At 46.4% G+C, this 17,407-nt stretch overlaps 1 protein-coding gene across 1 annotated transcript in view; it reads left to right on the forward strand.

Annotated features, from left to right (window-relative positions):
* The window catches only part of LOC115474083 (phosphoglycerate kinase), a 57,905-nt gene that overhangs the window by 15,549 nt on the left and 24,949 nt on the right, over positions 1-17,407 (forward strand). The window contains exons 3-7 of the mRNA XM_030209402.1: positions 1,580-1,735; positions 1,832-1,976; positions 9,639-9,742; positions 11,480-11,599; positions 14,024-14,138. Coding sequence (XP_030065262.1) covers positions 1,580-1,735; positions 1,832-1,976; positions 9,639-9,742; positions 11,480-11,599; positions 14,024-14,138 — 640 coding nt within the window. The remainder of the gene's footprint in view (positions 1-1,579; positions 1,736-1,831; positions 1,977-9,638; positions 9,743-11,479; positions 11,600-14,023; positions 14,139-17,407) is intronic.

Below are 17,407 nucleotides of genomic sequence, written 5' to 3' on the forward strand. Positions count from 1 at the left end.
TTATGTCTTCTGCTCTTACGATTCGGTGGGGAAGGATAAATCTTACAGTATTAAAAGGAATGGATGTTTTTGAGGGATGGAAGGGGCTCCTTTTCATGACTACAGAGCACGCCGAGACCTCTGGCGTTTTATATGATGTCTGAAACGCAGGTCTCGCTGGACAGCAGCCTGGTTCTCAGGGAAGACTTTACTGTGACTGGTGTTGGTTCAGAGGTGAGAGCCTTGAAGAGGTTTCTCTGCCAACTTCTGTAAAGTCTGTGGTGTGATTTTAGGGATGGGGCCATCTTGGAGAGAGCTCGCATTTCAGCCCCATAGCCAGAATGAGCAATGATAATTTTGAGTACTTTTTAGAATAAGGAGCTCAGCTAAGTCAGGATTCTATCTGTAAAGTGCATGACTATGTGGGTTATTGAGACGTAGGTGCTGCAGACATAGTCCATCTCCTGTCGCCAAGTGATTTCTGCTTCATATGGAGCATGAAAACTTTTATATGAGTACTAAATTTCTCCTTCTGAGTGAATATTGTGCGTTATTTTAATAGGCCGTGTCTGCTATCAAATCACTGTAAGAAATATGCTTCTTAGTTCTTGCCATGCTTGTTATAAAATGAAGGGCGGTGTTTTCGCTTCTTAGAGTGGAGGAGAAGCCTAGTGGTTAGTGCAGTGGACTTTGATCCTGGGGAACTGAGTTCGATTCCCACTGCAGCTCCTTGTGACTGTGGGCAAGTCACTTAACTGTCCATTGCCCCCAGGTACAAAATAAGTACCTGTATATATGTAAACCGCTTTGAATGTAGTTGCAAAATACCACAGAAAGGCGGTATATCAAGTCCCATTTCCCTTTCCCTATTTGAGATTCTACATGGAATCTTGCTATTCCACTAGCAACATTCCATGTAGAAGCCTGCCCTTGCAGATCAGCAACGGGGCCGCGCAGGCTTCTGTTTCTGTGAGTCTGACGTCCTGCATGTACGTGCAGGACGTCAGGCTCACAGAAACAGAAGCCTGCCCTTGCAGATCAGTAACATGGCCACACAGGATACGTGCAGGACATCAGACTCACAGAAACAGAAGCCTGCGCAGCTGCATTGCTGATCTGCAAGGGCAGGCTTCTACATGGAATGTTGCTAGTGGAGGAGTAGCCTAGTGGTTAGTGCAGCGGACTTTGATCCTGGGGAACTGAGTTCAATTCCCACTGCAGCTCATTGTGACTCTGGGCGAGTCACTTAACCCTCCATTGCCCCTGGTACAAAATAAGTACCTGATTATATGTAAACCGCTTTGAATGTAGTTGCTAAAAACCTCAGAAAGGTGGTATATCAAGTCCCATTTCCCTTTCCCTTAATTGTTAGCGAGACAAGAGTCACAGAGTAGCGAGCATTTAAATGCAAATGTTCCAAGCTATTTAACAGCATTTTTGAGATTCAGACTGCAGTACTGTCATTTGTAAAACATCCTTGAGCCTGATGTGAAGGAGAATACCCCAGGGGAACCCCCCCCCCCCCCATGCCTACTCAGTGTCTTTAAAAATGGATTTAAAAAAAAATTCTTGACTGCATTTTTTCTTCTTGATCTGACAGAATCAAGGCAGCTCTTCCTAGCATTCAGTACTGTTTAGACCATGCTGCCAAGTCTGTGGTTCTGATGAGTCACCTGGGCCGACCCGATGGGGTGCCCATGCCTGACAAATACTCTCTGGCTCCAGTGGCAGCTGAACTGAAGACCCTGTTGAAAAGGTGAGTGGGTTGTGCGATGGGGAACAGGCTGTATGTACATCACCTGCTCTGTAGCAGGTTTCAGGTCAGTAAACTTTTAATCCTTCATCCCCTCAGGGAGATCATTTTCCTGAAAGACTGCGTGGGTCCAGAGGTAGAGAAGACCTGTGCTAATCCTGCTCCTGGCTCCATCATTCTCCTGGAAAACTTGCGCTTCCACGTGGAGGAGGAGGGGAAGGGAAAAGATGCATCTGGAAACAAAGTAAGGCTTTAGGCTTTTGCATTAGCAGCAGGTGGAGCTGCGTTTAACATACCATTTTTAAGTAGCACTCGGCAGTTGTGTATGGGTTACTTGGGGGTCTTCAGTGGGCACTTGGCAACTGAATTTTCAGCTGTCTTTGGCCTTTTCTTTTTTTTTTTTTTGCTAAGGATATAGTGAATCAAAATACCCAGGTTAAATAGTTAAAACTCTATCAAATAGTTATGCAGATTATTGCAACGGAATCTACGCGGGCTGCAAAGAACAACTCATTAAAAAAACTCCAGACCGCCCAAAATACAACAGCCAGGCTGATATTCAGCAAAACACGCTTCGAAAGTGCCAAACCCCTCCGAGAAAAGTTGCATTGGCTCCCAGTCAAAGAACGGATCATCTTCAAAATCTGCAACTTAGTCCACAAAATCATGTACGGCGTAGTCCGAGCATACATGACAGACCTTATAGACTTACCAATAAGAACCAAAGTCAGATCGTCAAGATCCTACCTAAACCTACACTACCCAAATTGCAAAGGACTGAAATACAAAACAACTTACGCAGCCGGCTTCTCCTACATAAGCGCTCAACTAGGGAATGGGCTCCCAAAAGCTGTGAAAACAATCCATGACCATTTGAACTTCAGGAAATCACTAAAAACCAACCTCTTCAAAAAGGCCTACCCCAACGACCCCACGTAACCCTCTTCACCTACCAACACAGCGTGACTATGATCGAACAGGACATCACGCGATCTTCATTCATTCCGACCCTCCACTTATACCTCATTCGATCACTATACAACCTTATATTTGTTATCAACCGACTGGGCAAACGTCTAACGGTACTATGTAAGCCACATTGAGCCTGCAAATAGGTGGGAAAATGTGGGGTACAAATGCAACAAATAAATAAATTGTAAAATTAATAGACTTCACACGAGCCAAGGTTTATACAATTCAAATCTGCCTTCAGCCACTGTACCATCATTACTGCATAATGGTGTAGAGACGCATAGAGTGCTCAGCATCCTTTCAACATCAAAACAACTCTTCAGTTAAATCTTTTATTGTAATTATTCAGATTCGTACTATATTTGATTCTTGAAGTGAATCTACGCAAGCAGTTCTCTTTTACAGCAACGTCTGCTGTGACGTGATTGTGCTTCAGTATTCTGCATCAGGAAACTAAGAATTCTCCGTTCAGCGTCCATTCATTTCATCAGCTGAAATCCTTTCAAAGAGGTTTAACTGAAGACTTGTTTTGATGTTGAAAGGATGCTGAGTACTTCTCTCGGATTCTGTATAGCGCGCCTAGAGTTTGCGCCAAAATCCAAGCATATTCTATAACAATGCACGTAACTTAATTGGCTTAGCGAGCTAATTAGCGTTGATAACAGCACTTAAACAATAGTGAGCACTAATTTACAATAATTAGAATTTTCACGCACAACTCGTTAAGCGTATTCTTTTATGCAATGCACCCAACTTCTAACACATACAGGCAAAAGGGGGCGTGGTTATGGGTGTTCCACGGGCATTCCAAAATCTATGCGCACTGTTATAGAATATGTCCCCCTGTGCCTAAATCAGCGTTCCGGGATTTACGCCATGTTTTCATTGGTGTAAATGGAAGCGTGTAGATTTAGGCGCTTTGATTTCTGCTTAAGTGTATTCTATATACCGTGCCTAAATCTAGGTGCGGCTTAGGTGAAAAATTTTTTCCGTTCGGATTTTTTGGGGCGCCATATATAGAATCCCTCCTCTTTATCCTCTTCTACACCACTACCGACTAATGATGACATGGTGGCTGAAGGCAGGTTTGAAATTCATTCGTTGTACAAAGACTGATAGCGTTTTATCCATGTAGCCTGGGTATCTTGATGTATCTGATTTAGGATAATTTGTCTTTTTCTGGAGTGTTATTTTTCTCAGTTCGAAGGTTATTACTGTTCTCAGAAAGGAAGGTGTTTGATGTGGAGTGGGTTCATTTTAATTTTAGGTCAGCTTGAAGTTGGAACCAGGCCTCCCTCCCTCCCTCCCACCTCTGACATTTTCTTGAAGGTCAGGGAAGTTCTTTTCTTAGCAGGGCTGACCCCAGCCTATCTCCAGCCTTCAGACTACTTTTCAGAATGCTGACATGAAGTCAAATGACCTTTACAAGAAAGACATGAGACACTCTGATCCCAGGTCACTCTGCTCTGGTGTTTGTGAGGGGTGGGAATGAACCCTTAGCTGCATGGTGCTGGAGGGCTGGGCAGCCCTTGCTTTCACAGTACCATCTGCATTAACATCTTTGCGTCTGGATTCTCCAGCTTGCTGGCTGTGATCCCTGTAATTTTGCAAAGGAACGTGGCAGTGTGCCAGAGCATATCACATGTCCAGCCTCTCACTGGAAGGTTGGAAAGGAGATGATGCCAGATAAGATTCCCTAGCGTTTCACTGGTGAAGAGGGAAATAAAGCTGAGGAGTTCCCGGTAAGGGCTTGCAGAAACCTGGAACCGTTTTAAGCATCTGTGCTGTACTTGGCGTACGCAAGCCTGCCATCAGCTTACAGTAATGGACTGGCAGCATTTGCGCCTCTGACCTTAGTTATACTGTAATATCATCTCTTGTTAGCCCAGCCAAAAGCTGAGGTTACTAGGGTCCTTGTAAAGATACAGACTCACTGCAGATAACCTTGAACCTGCAACGCTGGGATTACGTTTTCCAGTGGTAGACTTTCCTCCACAGACCTTTATTTCTGTATGTTTAAGTGAAATAGCTCTTTAAAGATAAACACAAGTAGTTGCAACTTTATTAATTCTTGCTGCCTTGGCTTGTGGCCGATTGGCCGATTGTGCTCCGATCCGTGTGTTTGTAGTTGCCGTAGCATTCGGATGTGGTTAGGCCAGCACAAGCACATCAGAGATTCTGCCAGATGCTAGTTTTAATTTCCTTCTAGGATGACGATTGGTGGGGGGTGGGGGGGGGGCGGGTATATATCCAGCCACTTAGTTTGAAAGAACATTCTTCGCCATATTGGTTGGGATTCAGCAGTGTGAGGGGTAATCTTCATAACAGGGCACAAAAACCGCATATGTTGCACCTGTTTTATAAATACAGCGAATTTGCTTATACGCCGTTATAAAATTGCCCCAGAGAAAGTTGGCGGCTGTAACTGAACACAAATGTGCTAGTAAGCAGTGGCGTAGCTATCATGGGGCCACGGGGGCATGGGCCCCCGTAGATTTGGCCCCGGACCCCCCCTGCCGTGACCCTCTTGACCCCCCCCCCCTTCCCGCCGCCAACCCTCACCCGCCGCTGTCACGTACCTTTGCTGGCTGGGGACCCCAACCCCCGCCAGCCAAAGTCCTCTTCTCGGCCGCGCGGCGTTGCTTGCTGAATGATCTGATCAAGTTTCTGTGCGTGCGTCTGACGTCCTGCACAGAAACAGATTCAAACTTGGTCAGATCATTCGGAAATGCCGCGCAGCCGAGAAGAGAACTTCGGCTGACGGGGGTTGGGGTCCCCCACCAGCAAAGATACGCAGCGGGAGAGGGCTGGCGGCGGGAAGGGGGGATCGAGAGGGTTGCGGTGGCGGGGGGGGGGGGGGCTAAAATGAAGTCTGGCTACGCCCCTGCTAGTAAGAATCGGTGCATATGCATAAATTTATATGCAAAACTGCCAATCCACTCCCTCTTCACCCCAGGAATATCTTAGGACTCCTTTCTCTTTTTTTTTTTAAATTCTTCATAATTTTCTAATTTTACGATCACATAACGTGACTGCAAAAGCAGTAACTGAATTTTACAAAAAACTGAAAAAGAAATATAAATCTGGGAGGTTTAACCTCCTCTAGGTAACTACTTTCATTTATTTAGTCCACTATTAAGTGAGGCAAAACACAATGCTAAAATTCAAAATAAGAAATGCTATAAACATAAGAGCAGGAGAACTACTAAGCCCACAACTGAATTTAACAGCATTAGCCTACGGGATTGTTCTGATTAGAACGATTCTCTTCTTCCTTTCTCTCTGTTTTGATTCATAGTTTCATCAAGCAAGCTTTAGAAGAATTTAAACTTGGGCACAGGAAAGGCTATTTATTTAACACATTTATACCCCACATTTTCCCACTAGTCGCAGGCTCAGTGTGGCTTACACAATACCGTAGGGCAGACTACAGTTCAGTAAAATACAGTTAAACAATGTAAAGTAAGGTAGTGATTGTATAGTTATCGTATAAAACAACAAAGATAATAAAAGATCAATATGGTCCAAAAATTTTGCTGTGACAAAAAAAGCAGTAACAAGTTGAGTCTGGAGGATAACTGAGTTCAATTCCCGGCACAGGCAGCTCCTTGTGACTCTGGGCAAGTCACTTAACCCTCCATTGCCCCATGTAAGCCGCATTGAGCCTGCCATGAGTGGGAAAGCATGGGGTACAAATGTAACAAAAATAAAATAGATACTATTGGAGATTCTACATGGAATGTTGCTATTCCACTAGCAACATTCCATGTAGAAGGCTGCGCAGGCTTCTGTTTCTGTGAGTCTGACGTCCTGCACGTACGTGCAGGACGTCAGACTCACAGAAGCAGAAGCCTGCGCGGCCACATGGTGATCTGCAAGGGCCGACTTCTACATGGAATGTTGCTAGTGGAATAGCAACATTCCATGTAGAATCTCAAATAGTAGCAACAGTGGAGGAGTGGCCTAGTGGTTAGGGTGGTGGACTTTGGTCCTGAGGAACTGAGTTGGATTCCCACTTCAGGCACAGACAGCTCCTTGTGACTCTGAGCAAGTCACTTAACCCTCCATTGCCCCATGTAAGCCACATTGAGCCTGCCATGAGTGGGAAAGCGCAGGGTACAAATGTAACAAAAATAAAATAGATACTATTGGAGATTCTACATGGAATGTTGCTACTATGGGAGATTCTACATGGAATGTTGCTATTCCACTAGCAACATTCCATGTAGAAGGCTGCGCAGGCTTCTGTTTCTGTGAGTCTGATGTCCTGCACGTACGTGCAGGACGTCAGACTCAGAGAAGCAGAAGCGCGGTCACATTGGTGATGGCAACATTCCATGTAGAATCTCAAATAGTTGCAACAGTGGAGGAGTGGCCTAGTGGTTAGGGTGGTGGACTTTGGTCTGGGGAACTGAGGAACTGAGTTCAATTCCCACTTCAGGCACAGGCAGCTCCTTGTGACTCTGGGCAAGTCACTTAACCCTCCATTGCTCCATGTAAGCCGCATTGAGCCTGCCATGAGTGGGAAAGCGCGGGGTACAAATGTAATAAAAAAAATTTTAAAAAAAGCCTTCTGGAACAAGGATGTCTTCAGTAATTTCCTGAAATTTAGATGGTTCTGAGTTGATTTTAAGACTTTGGGCAATGCATTCCATAGCTGTGTGCCAATGAAGGAGAAGCTGGATGCATAGGTAGATTGGTATCTTAGGTCATAGCAATCTGGGTAATGTAAGTTTTTAAATAGGATCGGTAAGGACTGGAACTGTTTCTAGGTGGTAAATCCATTAAATTTAACATGTATGCTGGAACGTCTCCGTAAACAATCCTATGAACCAAGGTGCAAACCTTAAAGGCAATACGACTATCACATGCTGAAATCCCTATATTAAGAGCTGTTCTGCTTGTTGCTTTTACTCGGAGGTCAGTAGCTCGTGTGAGCTTGTGGTTGCCTTGGTGCAGGGCTGCCGAGAGACTGAGCCAGGCCCAGAGCAGGGCCCTTTGCTTGTTGTTTTTCCACACTTACTACAAAGAACATTCCAAAAGTGGATGATTTTACAAAATCCAAGAGACTCCTGATACAGGCTTTGTTGGCCGAAACACAGCTGTGTCAAGTCTCGTTTGTCCTACAATAAACTGTTAAACCATCTGACGCATCGTCTGATTATTCCCGAGTCATCTTTGCTGTTCTGCTGCATTTCTGCCGAGATTTGTTTCTGCTTGTTGCTTTCCCATTGTTGGGACTCATCTGGGGAGGGCTCAGCACTGTGCTTTTGTATGCTGGCACATGGGGATTTGGTTACATGGTTGGGTTGACATTCCTGGTGCTGCCTGTGGGAAGTAATTTTCATGGGTCTGGCAGAATGATGGGGAGGGAGATATCTGGAACAGGACTTCGGTTGAAGAGTGGGATCCTGTCCTGCCGCCCATTAGAGGCTGTTGCAGTGCTCAGTCATTGCGTGAAAATCTGTAAGATGGCATTTGCTGGTTTCTGGACTTCTCTTGCCCCAGGATAAGCAAGAGTATTGGCAATCCCTTGCAAATCATCCCACAGAACACCATAGCTTTCAATAGCGTTTGATAAGCCAAACCAGCTAAAGGGAGCATGAGGAAATACTAAGACACAATTTTTAAAAACTGTGGTCCTGTTAAAGTCTTCCTCCCCCCCCCCCCCCCCCAACTTCCTTTGAATACAAAATTACTCCAAGGGAAATTCTGTGCAAAAATTGAGAATTCTTTATTTGAAATTTTTTTTGTGTGTGCAGAATTCCCTATTATTCTCTCAGTCACCCAAACATACTCCATCTTTTTTCCAGCCCCCCCTCCTTGCACCCACACACCCATCTATATTTTTTTTCAGACCCCACCCTCCTCACTCACCGGTCCAGCATGATAGGAGGAGGAGCTGCAGAGCCACACATCAGACTGTTTTCCACTCCTCTGATTTCCTGGTCCCGAATATTCCTGTGATTTGCATGGGCCTCCATACATCCGCATGGCTTAGAGGAACTGCCGCAGCAGAGGAGGAAGCAGCCGAATCTGCGACTGCAGCTCCTTCTCCTTCATGCTGGACCGGTGAGTGTGTAGGGAGGGTAGGAGTCACTTTCCGGCTGCCAGTATCTGTGCCACTGTACCTGCAAAGGCAGACTGCTCAAAATTCTGTGCGGGAAAGGCAGAATTCTGCACAATCTACAGAGATGGAGAATTTTGCACAGATTCTGCGTTGTGCAATAGTGCAGAATTCCCGCAGGAGCAGGGGTGTAGCCAGACTGCGGCGGGAGAGGGGTCCAGAGCCCGAGGTGAGGGGGCACATTTCCCCCCCCCCCCCCGCCGCCACCACCACCACCAACAACAACTTTGACCCCCCCACCCCTTCCTGCCATCAACCCTCCGTCACCGTCGCCTGCCTTTGCTGGCGGGGGACCCCAACCCCCCACCGCCAGCCGAGGTCCTCTTCTTCCTTCGTTCTGAGTCTGACGTCCTGCACGTTGTACGTGCAAGACGTCGGACTCGCAGAAACAGAACGAAGCCTTGCGCCGGAAGAAGAGGACCTTGCTGGCTGATCTGCAAGGCTTCGTTCTGTTTCTGTGAGTCTGACGTCAGACATCAGACTCAGAAACAGAACGAAAGAAGAAGAGGACCTCGGCTGGCGGGGGTTGGGGTCCCCCGTCAGCAAAGGTAGCAGACGGCGGTTGGTGGCGGGAGGGGGGGGTCGAGAGGGTCGTCAGCAGCTAAGCCCCTGCCCAAGAGTACAAAATGGAGGAGCCACATGTTAACATAGTAAGGCTTTTAACATAGAAGTTTTACATAGAAAGGTTTCCGTCTTTTCTACAGAGATGTTAGACTCGCTCAGTGTCCACATAGATGCTGTCAGCTGCCTCTGAACCCTGAAGGTTGAACTGTTACTTTCTAGGCAAAATTGTCTTGTCTGTTTCAGATCAAGGCTGATGCTGCCCACATGGATGCTTTCCGAGCATCCCTTTCCAAACTGGGAGATGTGTACGTGAACGATGCCTTCGGAACAGCCCATCGTGCTCACAGGTACATGAAACTGTAAAGGGGGGGGCTGGATTTCCAAGAGAAGGAGCCATTGGAGCAGACAGCATTACTCTGGACTATGATAACCAGTTTCCCTGTAAACGTTTGCATCTCTAATGTGAGCTGTGTCTGAGCTGCACCAGAGAGCTGCTGTAATCTGAGCAATCGTCCCAGGTGGGACCTTCATGCACAGCTGTACCTGGTCCAACACTTAAGTAGCTTCAGCACCTCTCATTATTGGCTGAGAAATCCCAGGCCTGTGCAGCAGGGCTCATTTATCTGCTCCTGATTAAATACTTCTTCATGTGTGCTTGTGATAATTGAGCAGTGTTAGGCTAGGAATTGCTTCCTACCTCCTATTCAGTGCCACCTTCTGATTTGTCACATTTCTTAATTGGGCTTTATGGTGACGTGGCCCCTGGTTTAGCACTTGGCATTGTACAGCATGGAGTGAATTGCTGAATACAGCCTTAAGCGTACAGGGGCCAGGGCTAGCACATTGGCAGGGTTATGTGTTTTGTGTACTCGACCTGGGTTTGATTCTTGGGGAGGTGGGAGTCCCAGTGATTGTGCAATGGTAATAACCTAGTGGATTGTTTCTGAACCCAGTCCTTGGGGCACACACCCATCTGGTTGGGTTTTCAGGGTATCCGCAATGAACACACATGAGAAAGATTTGCATACCAAGCTTTCTCATGCATATCCTGAAAACCTAACTGGCTAGGTCATGGGCGTAGCTACGTGGGGCCACCGGGGCATGGGACCCCGTAGATTTGGCCCTGCCCCCCCCCCCCCCGCCGCCAACCCCTTCAACCAATCCCCCCCCGCCGCCAATCCACCCCTGCCGCTGTCGGGTACCTTTGCTGGCGTGGGTCCCCAACCCCCGCCAGCCGAAGTCCTCTTCTCTGGCGCAGCCTCATTGCTGATCTGCAAGGGCAGGCTTCTGTTTCTGTGAGTCTGACATATGTGCAGGACATCAGACTCACAGAAACAGAAGCCTGCCCTTGCAGATCAGCAACGCGGCCGCGCCGGAGAAGAGGACCGGCTGGCGGGGGTTGGGGACCCTCGCCAGCAAAGGTACCCGACGGGGGGGGGGGGGGGGGTTGGCGGCCGGGGTGGGAAGAGGGGGTTGAAAGGGTTGTCGCCGGGGAGGGTCAAAGGTGGTGGTGGCGGGGAGGGGGGGGGTTGAAAATGGCCGGGGGGGGGGGGGGCTAAAATGTGCCCCCTCACCTCGGACCCCCCCTCCCGCCGAAGTCTGGCTATGCCCCTGGGCTAGGTGTGCTCCCAGGACTGACCTAGTGGATGGACTGAAGTCCTGTAATTGCAGGGAAATGGAAAGAACCCTAGTGTCTGGCTTCTGTTTAAGAACACTCACTGCAGTGGCTGGTTTAAGTTGGAGAAAGTTGTAAAATGCGGAGAAGGCCACATACTGCAAATGAAGGCTCATGACACCATAAGCTCAACGGAGCAGGAAGAAGCTGCCAAGCATAGCAAAAGAAACTTTTGAGTGTGTGCAGGCAATGTGTAAAATATAAACTAGGTAATTAAGCTTGGATGTTTGCATTTAGGGCTTCTGATTTTAGCTTTTAACTGATACACACTGATTAAAGATTCCCATTGCATTTCTCAACTTTCCCTCCTGTTTTTTTCTGTTCACTGGGAGCCTAATGGAAGGGTAACTGGTTTTGAATAAACTTTTCTGTTCTGTCCAAATTTCTAATCTTGGTGTGTGTCCCTCAGTTCCATGGTGGGCGTCCACCTTCCCCAGAGAGCTGCCGGCTTCCTGATGAAGAAGGAACTGGATTATTTTGCCAAGGCTCTGGAGAGCCCAGAGCGGCCCTTCCTGGCCATTCTCGGAGGGTAAGAGTCCTTTACACTTTATCTTATTACAAAGTATTGTATTCTTTGCAGATCCATCTCTCCTTTGATGTGACAGAGCTTGGATTACCTGCACCTAGAAAAGAGACCTGCCCTGTGTGCACCAGGCATAGAAACGGAGAATCCTTCAGTGCTGACCCCATGCATTTCTGAATTCTGTCTTCACGATTTCTACTGCCAGGCTGTTCTTTTCTTTACTCCCTAGAGAGGGTGGTAGTATTTTCTGATGTTACTCTAGCATCAGCCCTTTTGGAAGTTCATGTCCTTGTTTAGATCATTCTATCCCAGATAGAAATGCACACAAGTAGCCAGTCCAAAAAGTTTAGGACACGCCTATGTGCGTCAAATTGGAACTACCGCACGGCTACCGCGTGCCCCAGGCGATAATTCCATTTTTGACTCTTGTCCAGAACGTGCGGTAGAAAATATTTCCTACTACGTGGTTCTAACTGGGCGGTAATCGGCAGTGTACGCGTGCTGAGGATGAAAGTCCTTTTGAGCATGCATTGGCAGCCTCTCCCACCGCTAAGCCAGCTTGCTTCCTCCCATTATCTGTCGTACACAACAGAGAGATCCTTTGGCTCATCTCTTACTTTGACATCAAAGAAGTTGGCCGCCCCACTGTCGCCACCTACTCATCCAAACAAACGGCTTGCTTGGTATTTTTTTTACTTACAGGATACTTTCATTCTCATATCAATCCACCAGTCTTAGAAAAAATATATTTGTGGTTCTCTATTTTTGACTCTAATTACCGATACTAGATTCTCCCATTTGGCCTTTCCTCAACATTGAAGGCATTCACCAAATGTGTGACAGGTGTTAGGCAAATAAGGGATATGTGTCATCTTCTACATCAGCAGTCTTCTTGTAAAGCCCTTGTATCAGGATACCAAGACCTCCATTCTACTAGGACAGTCTTTCTGATGTTGTGCTTCCTCGTCAGTATCAAAAAGTCAGAATTGATTCCAACCCAATCGTTGAGATTCATTGAGTGGGGTTATCATCTGCTCAGCCTGCCCCAGAAGACAAATATGATCACCTTTTCAACACATGGGGCCCCAGGAAGCAACTGTCAACGTGGTCCCACACACCAGACTCCACATGCATCAGCAGTAGAACCAACACATGCAGTCCTGTTTCACAGAGTCCTGATCAGGCCCTCATCATGCAAAGCACTTGGTGATGAATTGGAACATACTGTCCAATGGCAGACTATTTCAGTAACGTCAGCCCTGCTTAACGCAGACAACGGACTCAACCAGAAGTGGCTGGGGAGCCTACCTCCTTCACTCTGGACCACCATCACATCAACCTCATGGCGATCAGAGCCAATGGGAATGCTCTCAGAGTATCCATCTCCTGGATCACAAGCAAAACCATACTCAACCAGACAGCCAAGTCACCATGTTTGATATCGGCAAACAAGGGGGCACGGGTTCCCTCAAACTCCACAGGGAAACCTACATTTAATTCTTTTCTGTCCCTGACTGTATCCCAAGTGGATACTTTCCAGTGTTCTTATTTCTAATGTTGACTTTGATGTCTGTTGTTTCAGCCCTTCTTATTTCAAATGTTGGATTTTGTCGACATCCTTGGTGTAAATGTTTGGCATTACCCATGCTGTTCATTGAATCAAAGATCTTAAACCATTTGGCACATGTACTTTCCTTCCCTCTGTCACCCATCCTTCCTTCCTTCCTTTAGCAGATTCTTCCACCACAGCTCCATAAGGGGCTGTAAAGGGTGGCCGCACTCACACAGACCTCTCTGTACATCCCTACCTGGTGTGTGGTTGACTCATGCGGCCTGTCCAAAGAGAAAGTGATGATGGACAGTAGGATAAGTCACACGCACACTTGCCTACCTTCCCTTCTCAGATGAACCCAGCAAGGCTGTGGAACACTCGGGGGGGAGAAAGAGAGCTGGGTTAGTGGTGGGTGGCTGCTGGCACGCAGTTCTGTGCTGCACCCTAATGTCATGCTGGGGTGTTGCACCCTGCTGTCTGAAAGAATGGCTCCATTTTGGAATCAGCCTTTTAGCAGCTTAACAAATTAAGTACAGATCTATAGTAAGGCGTCTTTCCAGAGAAGCAGTCTTGCCTGGATCCAGCTGACTTTCATTTCATGCATAGGAGTGTAGCCTTCTAGATCCTGCCTTCATTTTTGGCCATGTCAATAGTCTGCATTACACAGCTTAACTCCTAATGATCGAAGAAGCTTTTATGTCTGATTCCCCCTTCCTAAACCAGTCTGAAGTGTACACAAGTGTCTGTCATAATGAGTTCTGCACTGGGAGGCTGTGGGTGGGGGGGTATCTTTCACATTGAGCTCTACATTCTGAGGTTATAAGGAAACCCTTTGAACTTCATTTGCTGTGTTTTAGTGTGGGTTTTCTTTTTTCCAGGGCAAAAGTCAAGGACAAGATCCAGTTGATCAGCAACATGTTAGATCAAGTCAATGAGATGATCATCGGGGGTGGAATGGCCTTCACATTCCTCAAAGTACTCAACAACATGGAGGTAGGAAGAAAGCAAACCATTGGGCTGGCCTGAAGGGTCAGTGATGGTGTTATACACTGCTGTGAAGAGGGACCTGAGTTCAGTTCCTTGGCTGGCTGGGGACACTGCGGGGGAAGGGTTTGCGGTTGTACAAGGGGCTGAGGCATGTTCATGGGATAATTTTTTATAAAAGGCATTTTTATGAGTTTGACACTGTATGCGTGTAAAATACTGCTTGTAAAAAATCTCCCACACCCCCCTGCTCTGTAAAAATATGCATGACAACAGGAGCAAGTGCACATTTTATGAGCGTGAGCATGTTCAAGGATGGGTTTGGGGCAGAGCGTGGGTGGAATCGTGACCAGTTATGCATCTTATAAAATACGTACAAATGTTCGTGCCTGTTCCTGAGCATGCGAAAATGTCCAGGGCATCATTTTAGCTTCCATTTCCGCAGCACTTTTTAAATGCACATAGATGGCCATATATGTCTGTGTAAAATATTTGCCCACTTCTGGTCGCCGCATCTCAAAAAAGATATAGTGGAATTACAAAAGATGCAGAGAAGGGCGACGGAAATGATAAAGGGGATGGGACGACTTCCCCATGAGGAAAGGCTAAAGCGGCTAGGGCTCTTCAGCTTGGAGAAAAGGCGGCTGAGGGGAGATATGATAGAGGTCTATAAAATAATGAGTGGAGTTGAACGGGTAGATGTGAAGCGTCTGTTCATGCTTTCCAAAAGTACTAGGACTAGGGGGCATGCGATGAAGCTACAATGTAGTAAATTTAAAACGAATCGGAGAAAATGTTTCTTCACTCAACTTGTAATTGAACTCTGGAATTCGTTGCCAGAGAATGTGGTAAAGGCGGTTAGCTTAGCAGAGTTTTAAAAAAGTTTGGACGGCTTCCTAAAGGAAAAGTCCATAGACCATTATTAAATGGACTTGGGGAAAATCCACGATTTCTGGGATAAACAGTATAAAATGTTTTGTACATTTTTGGGATCTTGCCGGGTATTTGTGACCTGGATTGGCTACTGTTGGAAACAGGATGCTGGGCTCGATGGACCTTTGGTCTTTCCCAGTATGGCAATACTTATGTACTTATATGTACCCTCCCAACCCAGGCACCCTGTTATAAAATTAGCTTGTTAGTGACCAGGTTTGTGCTCCTGTTGATGTGTCCCAGGCCTGCAGACTGACATGGCAATGGCTGACCTCAAGAAGTTGAGCGAGGACGAACAGTGACGTGTGAAAGATTTTCCTCTCCTGATTCCCCTATTACTGCATATATGTCATACTGAATGGATTCCAATAAACAAAATATAATATCAGACAAAGGGAACCTGAATAAACAACACAACACAGTTTTTAAATTATTGCTTCATTTATTTAAGGAACACCCATGTGAACAGTAACTGCCACCAAAACTTAATAACTGGTTGCACCACTCTAGTACCAATAATTGTAATCTAACTGTTCCTGTAATTTGATAGTCCTCAACAGCAATGTGAAAGACTGACCTCAGCCCCCTTTTCTTTGTAGAACTGCTTTCATTCAGGCACGTTTTGTAGGTTTTCATTCGCCGACTGCTTGTTTCAGGTCCTGCCACTGGGGGTTCAAGTCAGGAGTTTAGCTAGGCCAGTTCCAAAACTTTAATTTTATTTCTCTTCAGATGTAGACTCCTGCTTTTGTGTTTTGGATCATTGTTTTGCTTCACAACCCAGTTACGCTTCAGTTCACAGACAGATGACTGAACGTTCTCCTTAAGAATGTTCTGGAACAGTGCAGAATTCATGGTCCCTTCAATAATGGCAAGTTTTCCAGGTTCTGAGGCAGCGAAGCTTCCCCACACCAACACACTACCACCACCATGTTTGGCTGTGCAATGCTGTATTTTTTTTAATGCCCGACAATGGGACCTGTGCTGTCCAAAGAGTTCCACTTTTGACTCGTCTGTCCAGGTGTGTTTTTGCAAATATGAGACCAGCACTGATGTTACTCTTGGACGTCAGCGGTTTCTGCCTTTCTACTCTCCCATTAATCCCATTTTTGCCCTCTCTCTCTCTCTTATTGTGGAGTCATAAACGCCTTTGCTGAGGCGAGAGAGTCCTGCAGTTCTTTGGACGATGTTCTGGGATGTTTTGTTACTTCTCGGGTGAGTTGTCCCTGTGCCCTTGGAGCAGTTTTGGCAGGCAGGCCGCTCCTGGGAAGATTCAGCATTGGTCCAAGATTTCTCCATTAGCAGATAATGGCTCTTACTGTGGTTCAGTTGAGTCCCAGGGCTTTAGAAATGGCTTCGTAAGCCTTTCCAGACCGATGTATTTCAACAACATTTTTCTTTCTCATCTTTTCTGGAATTTTCTTTGATTGTGGCATAGTGTTCTTGTAGAAGCTTTGTGGTGACTACATCACTGTCATGATAGTTTCAACAATTATATTAATGACCAAAAAAAAAAAAACAGAACAATAACAATAATATTCAATTTGTGCTTTAATTTCATTGTCATGATAATGTCCAGTATATAGTGAGGTTTAGATTCAACATGGCTGGTTGCAATCAAGCCTGGCTGAGTTCAATTAGCTGAATATAATTATCAAATTAGGTCAGTTGGTTAAGTGTTATGTATTTACTCAGGCTTCCTTTTTCTAATATTATATTTTGTTTAAAGATTGGAAACCATTCAGTGTGGCATATATGTAACTAGTAAAAAAGGCCCGTTTCCAAAACCAATGAAACGGGCGCTAGCATGTGGTTTTTTTGTGTGTGTGTGTGTATGTGTCACAGAGTTATTTTGTGTGTGTGTGAGGGTGCGGTGTGTGTGCAGGTTGTTGATGATGGAGGTGGTGCGTCGGTACGCGGTTGTTTCGTTAGTTTGGCAGCCAGTCTCCAGCGATTCCTAGGCAGGGAAGGAGTACTCCTCCCCCTTCCTTGGTCGCTGTTTGCTGCTGGCTGGGTCGCGGGTAATCCTTCCAGCTGGGCCGCAGCTTGTCCTGTTCGCCCACGTCCCAGATGGTGACGGGCATGTTGTTTTCCGGCTCCTCTGACTCCATGTCAAGCGATCCCAAATATAGTCTGTGCTATAGGCCCTCTGGCACTCTTCAGTACTGGCATTAGGCATTTAAAAATTTCTCCCCCCCCCCCCCCCCCCAAGTCTATTTTTGCACATACCCACAGCAGGAATATTCTTCTCTCGTTCCTGCGGTGGTTCTGTGCTCTCCGTGCTGCACAGATAATGAGCCATTCTGCTGGGGAATGCTCCTCCCTTATTGTCACGTAGTTTCCTCTGA

This window comes from Microcaecilia unicolor, chromosome 7 (genome assembly GCF_901765095.1).
Source record: "Microcaecilia unicolor chromosome 7, aMicUni1.1, whole genome shotgun sequence".
NCBI lineage: Eukaryota > Metazoa > Chordata > Amphibia > Gymnophiona > Siphonopidae > Microcaecilia > Microcaecilia unicolor.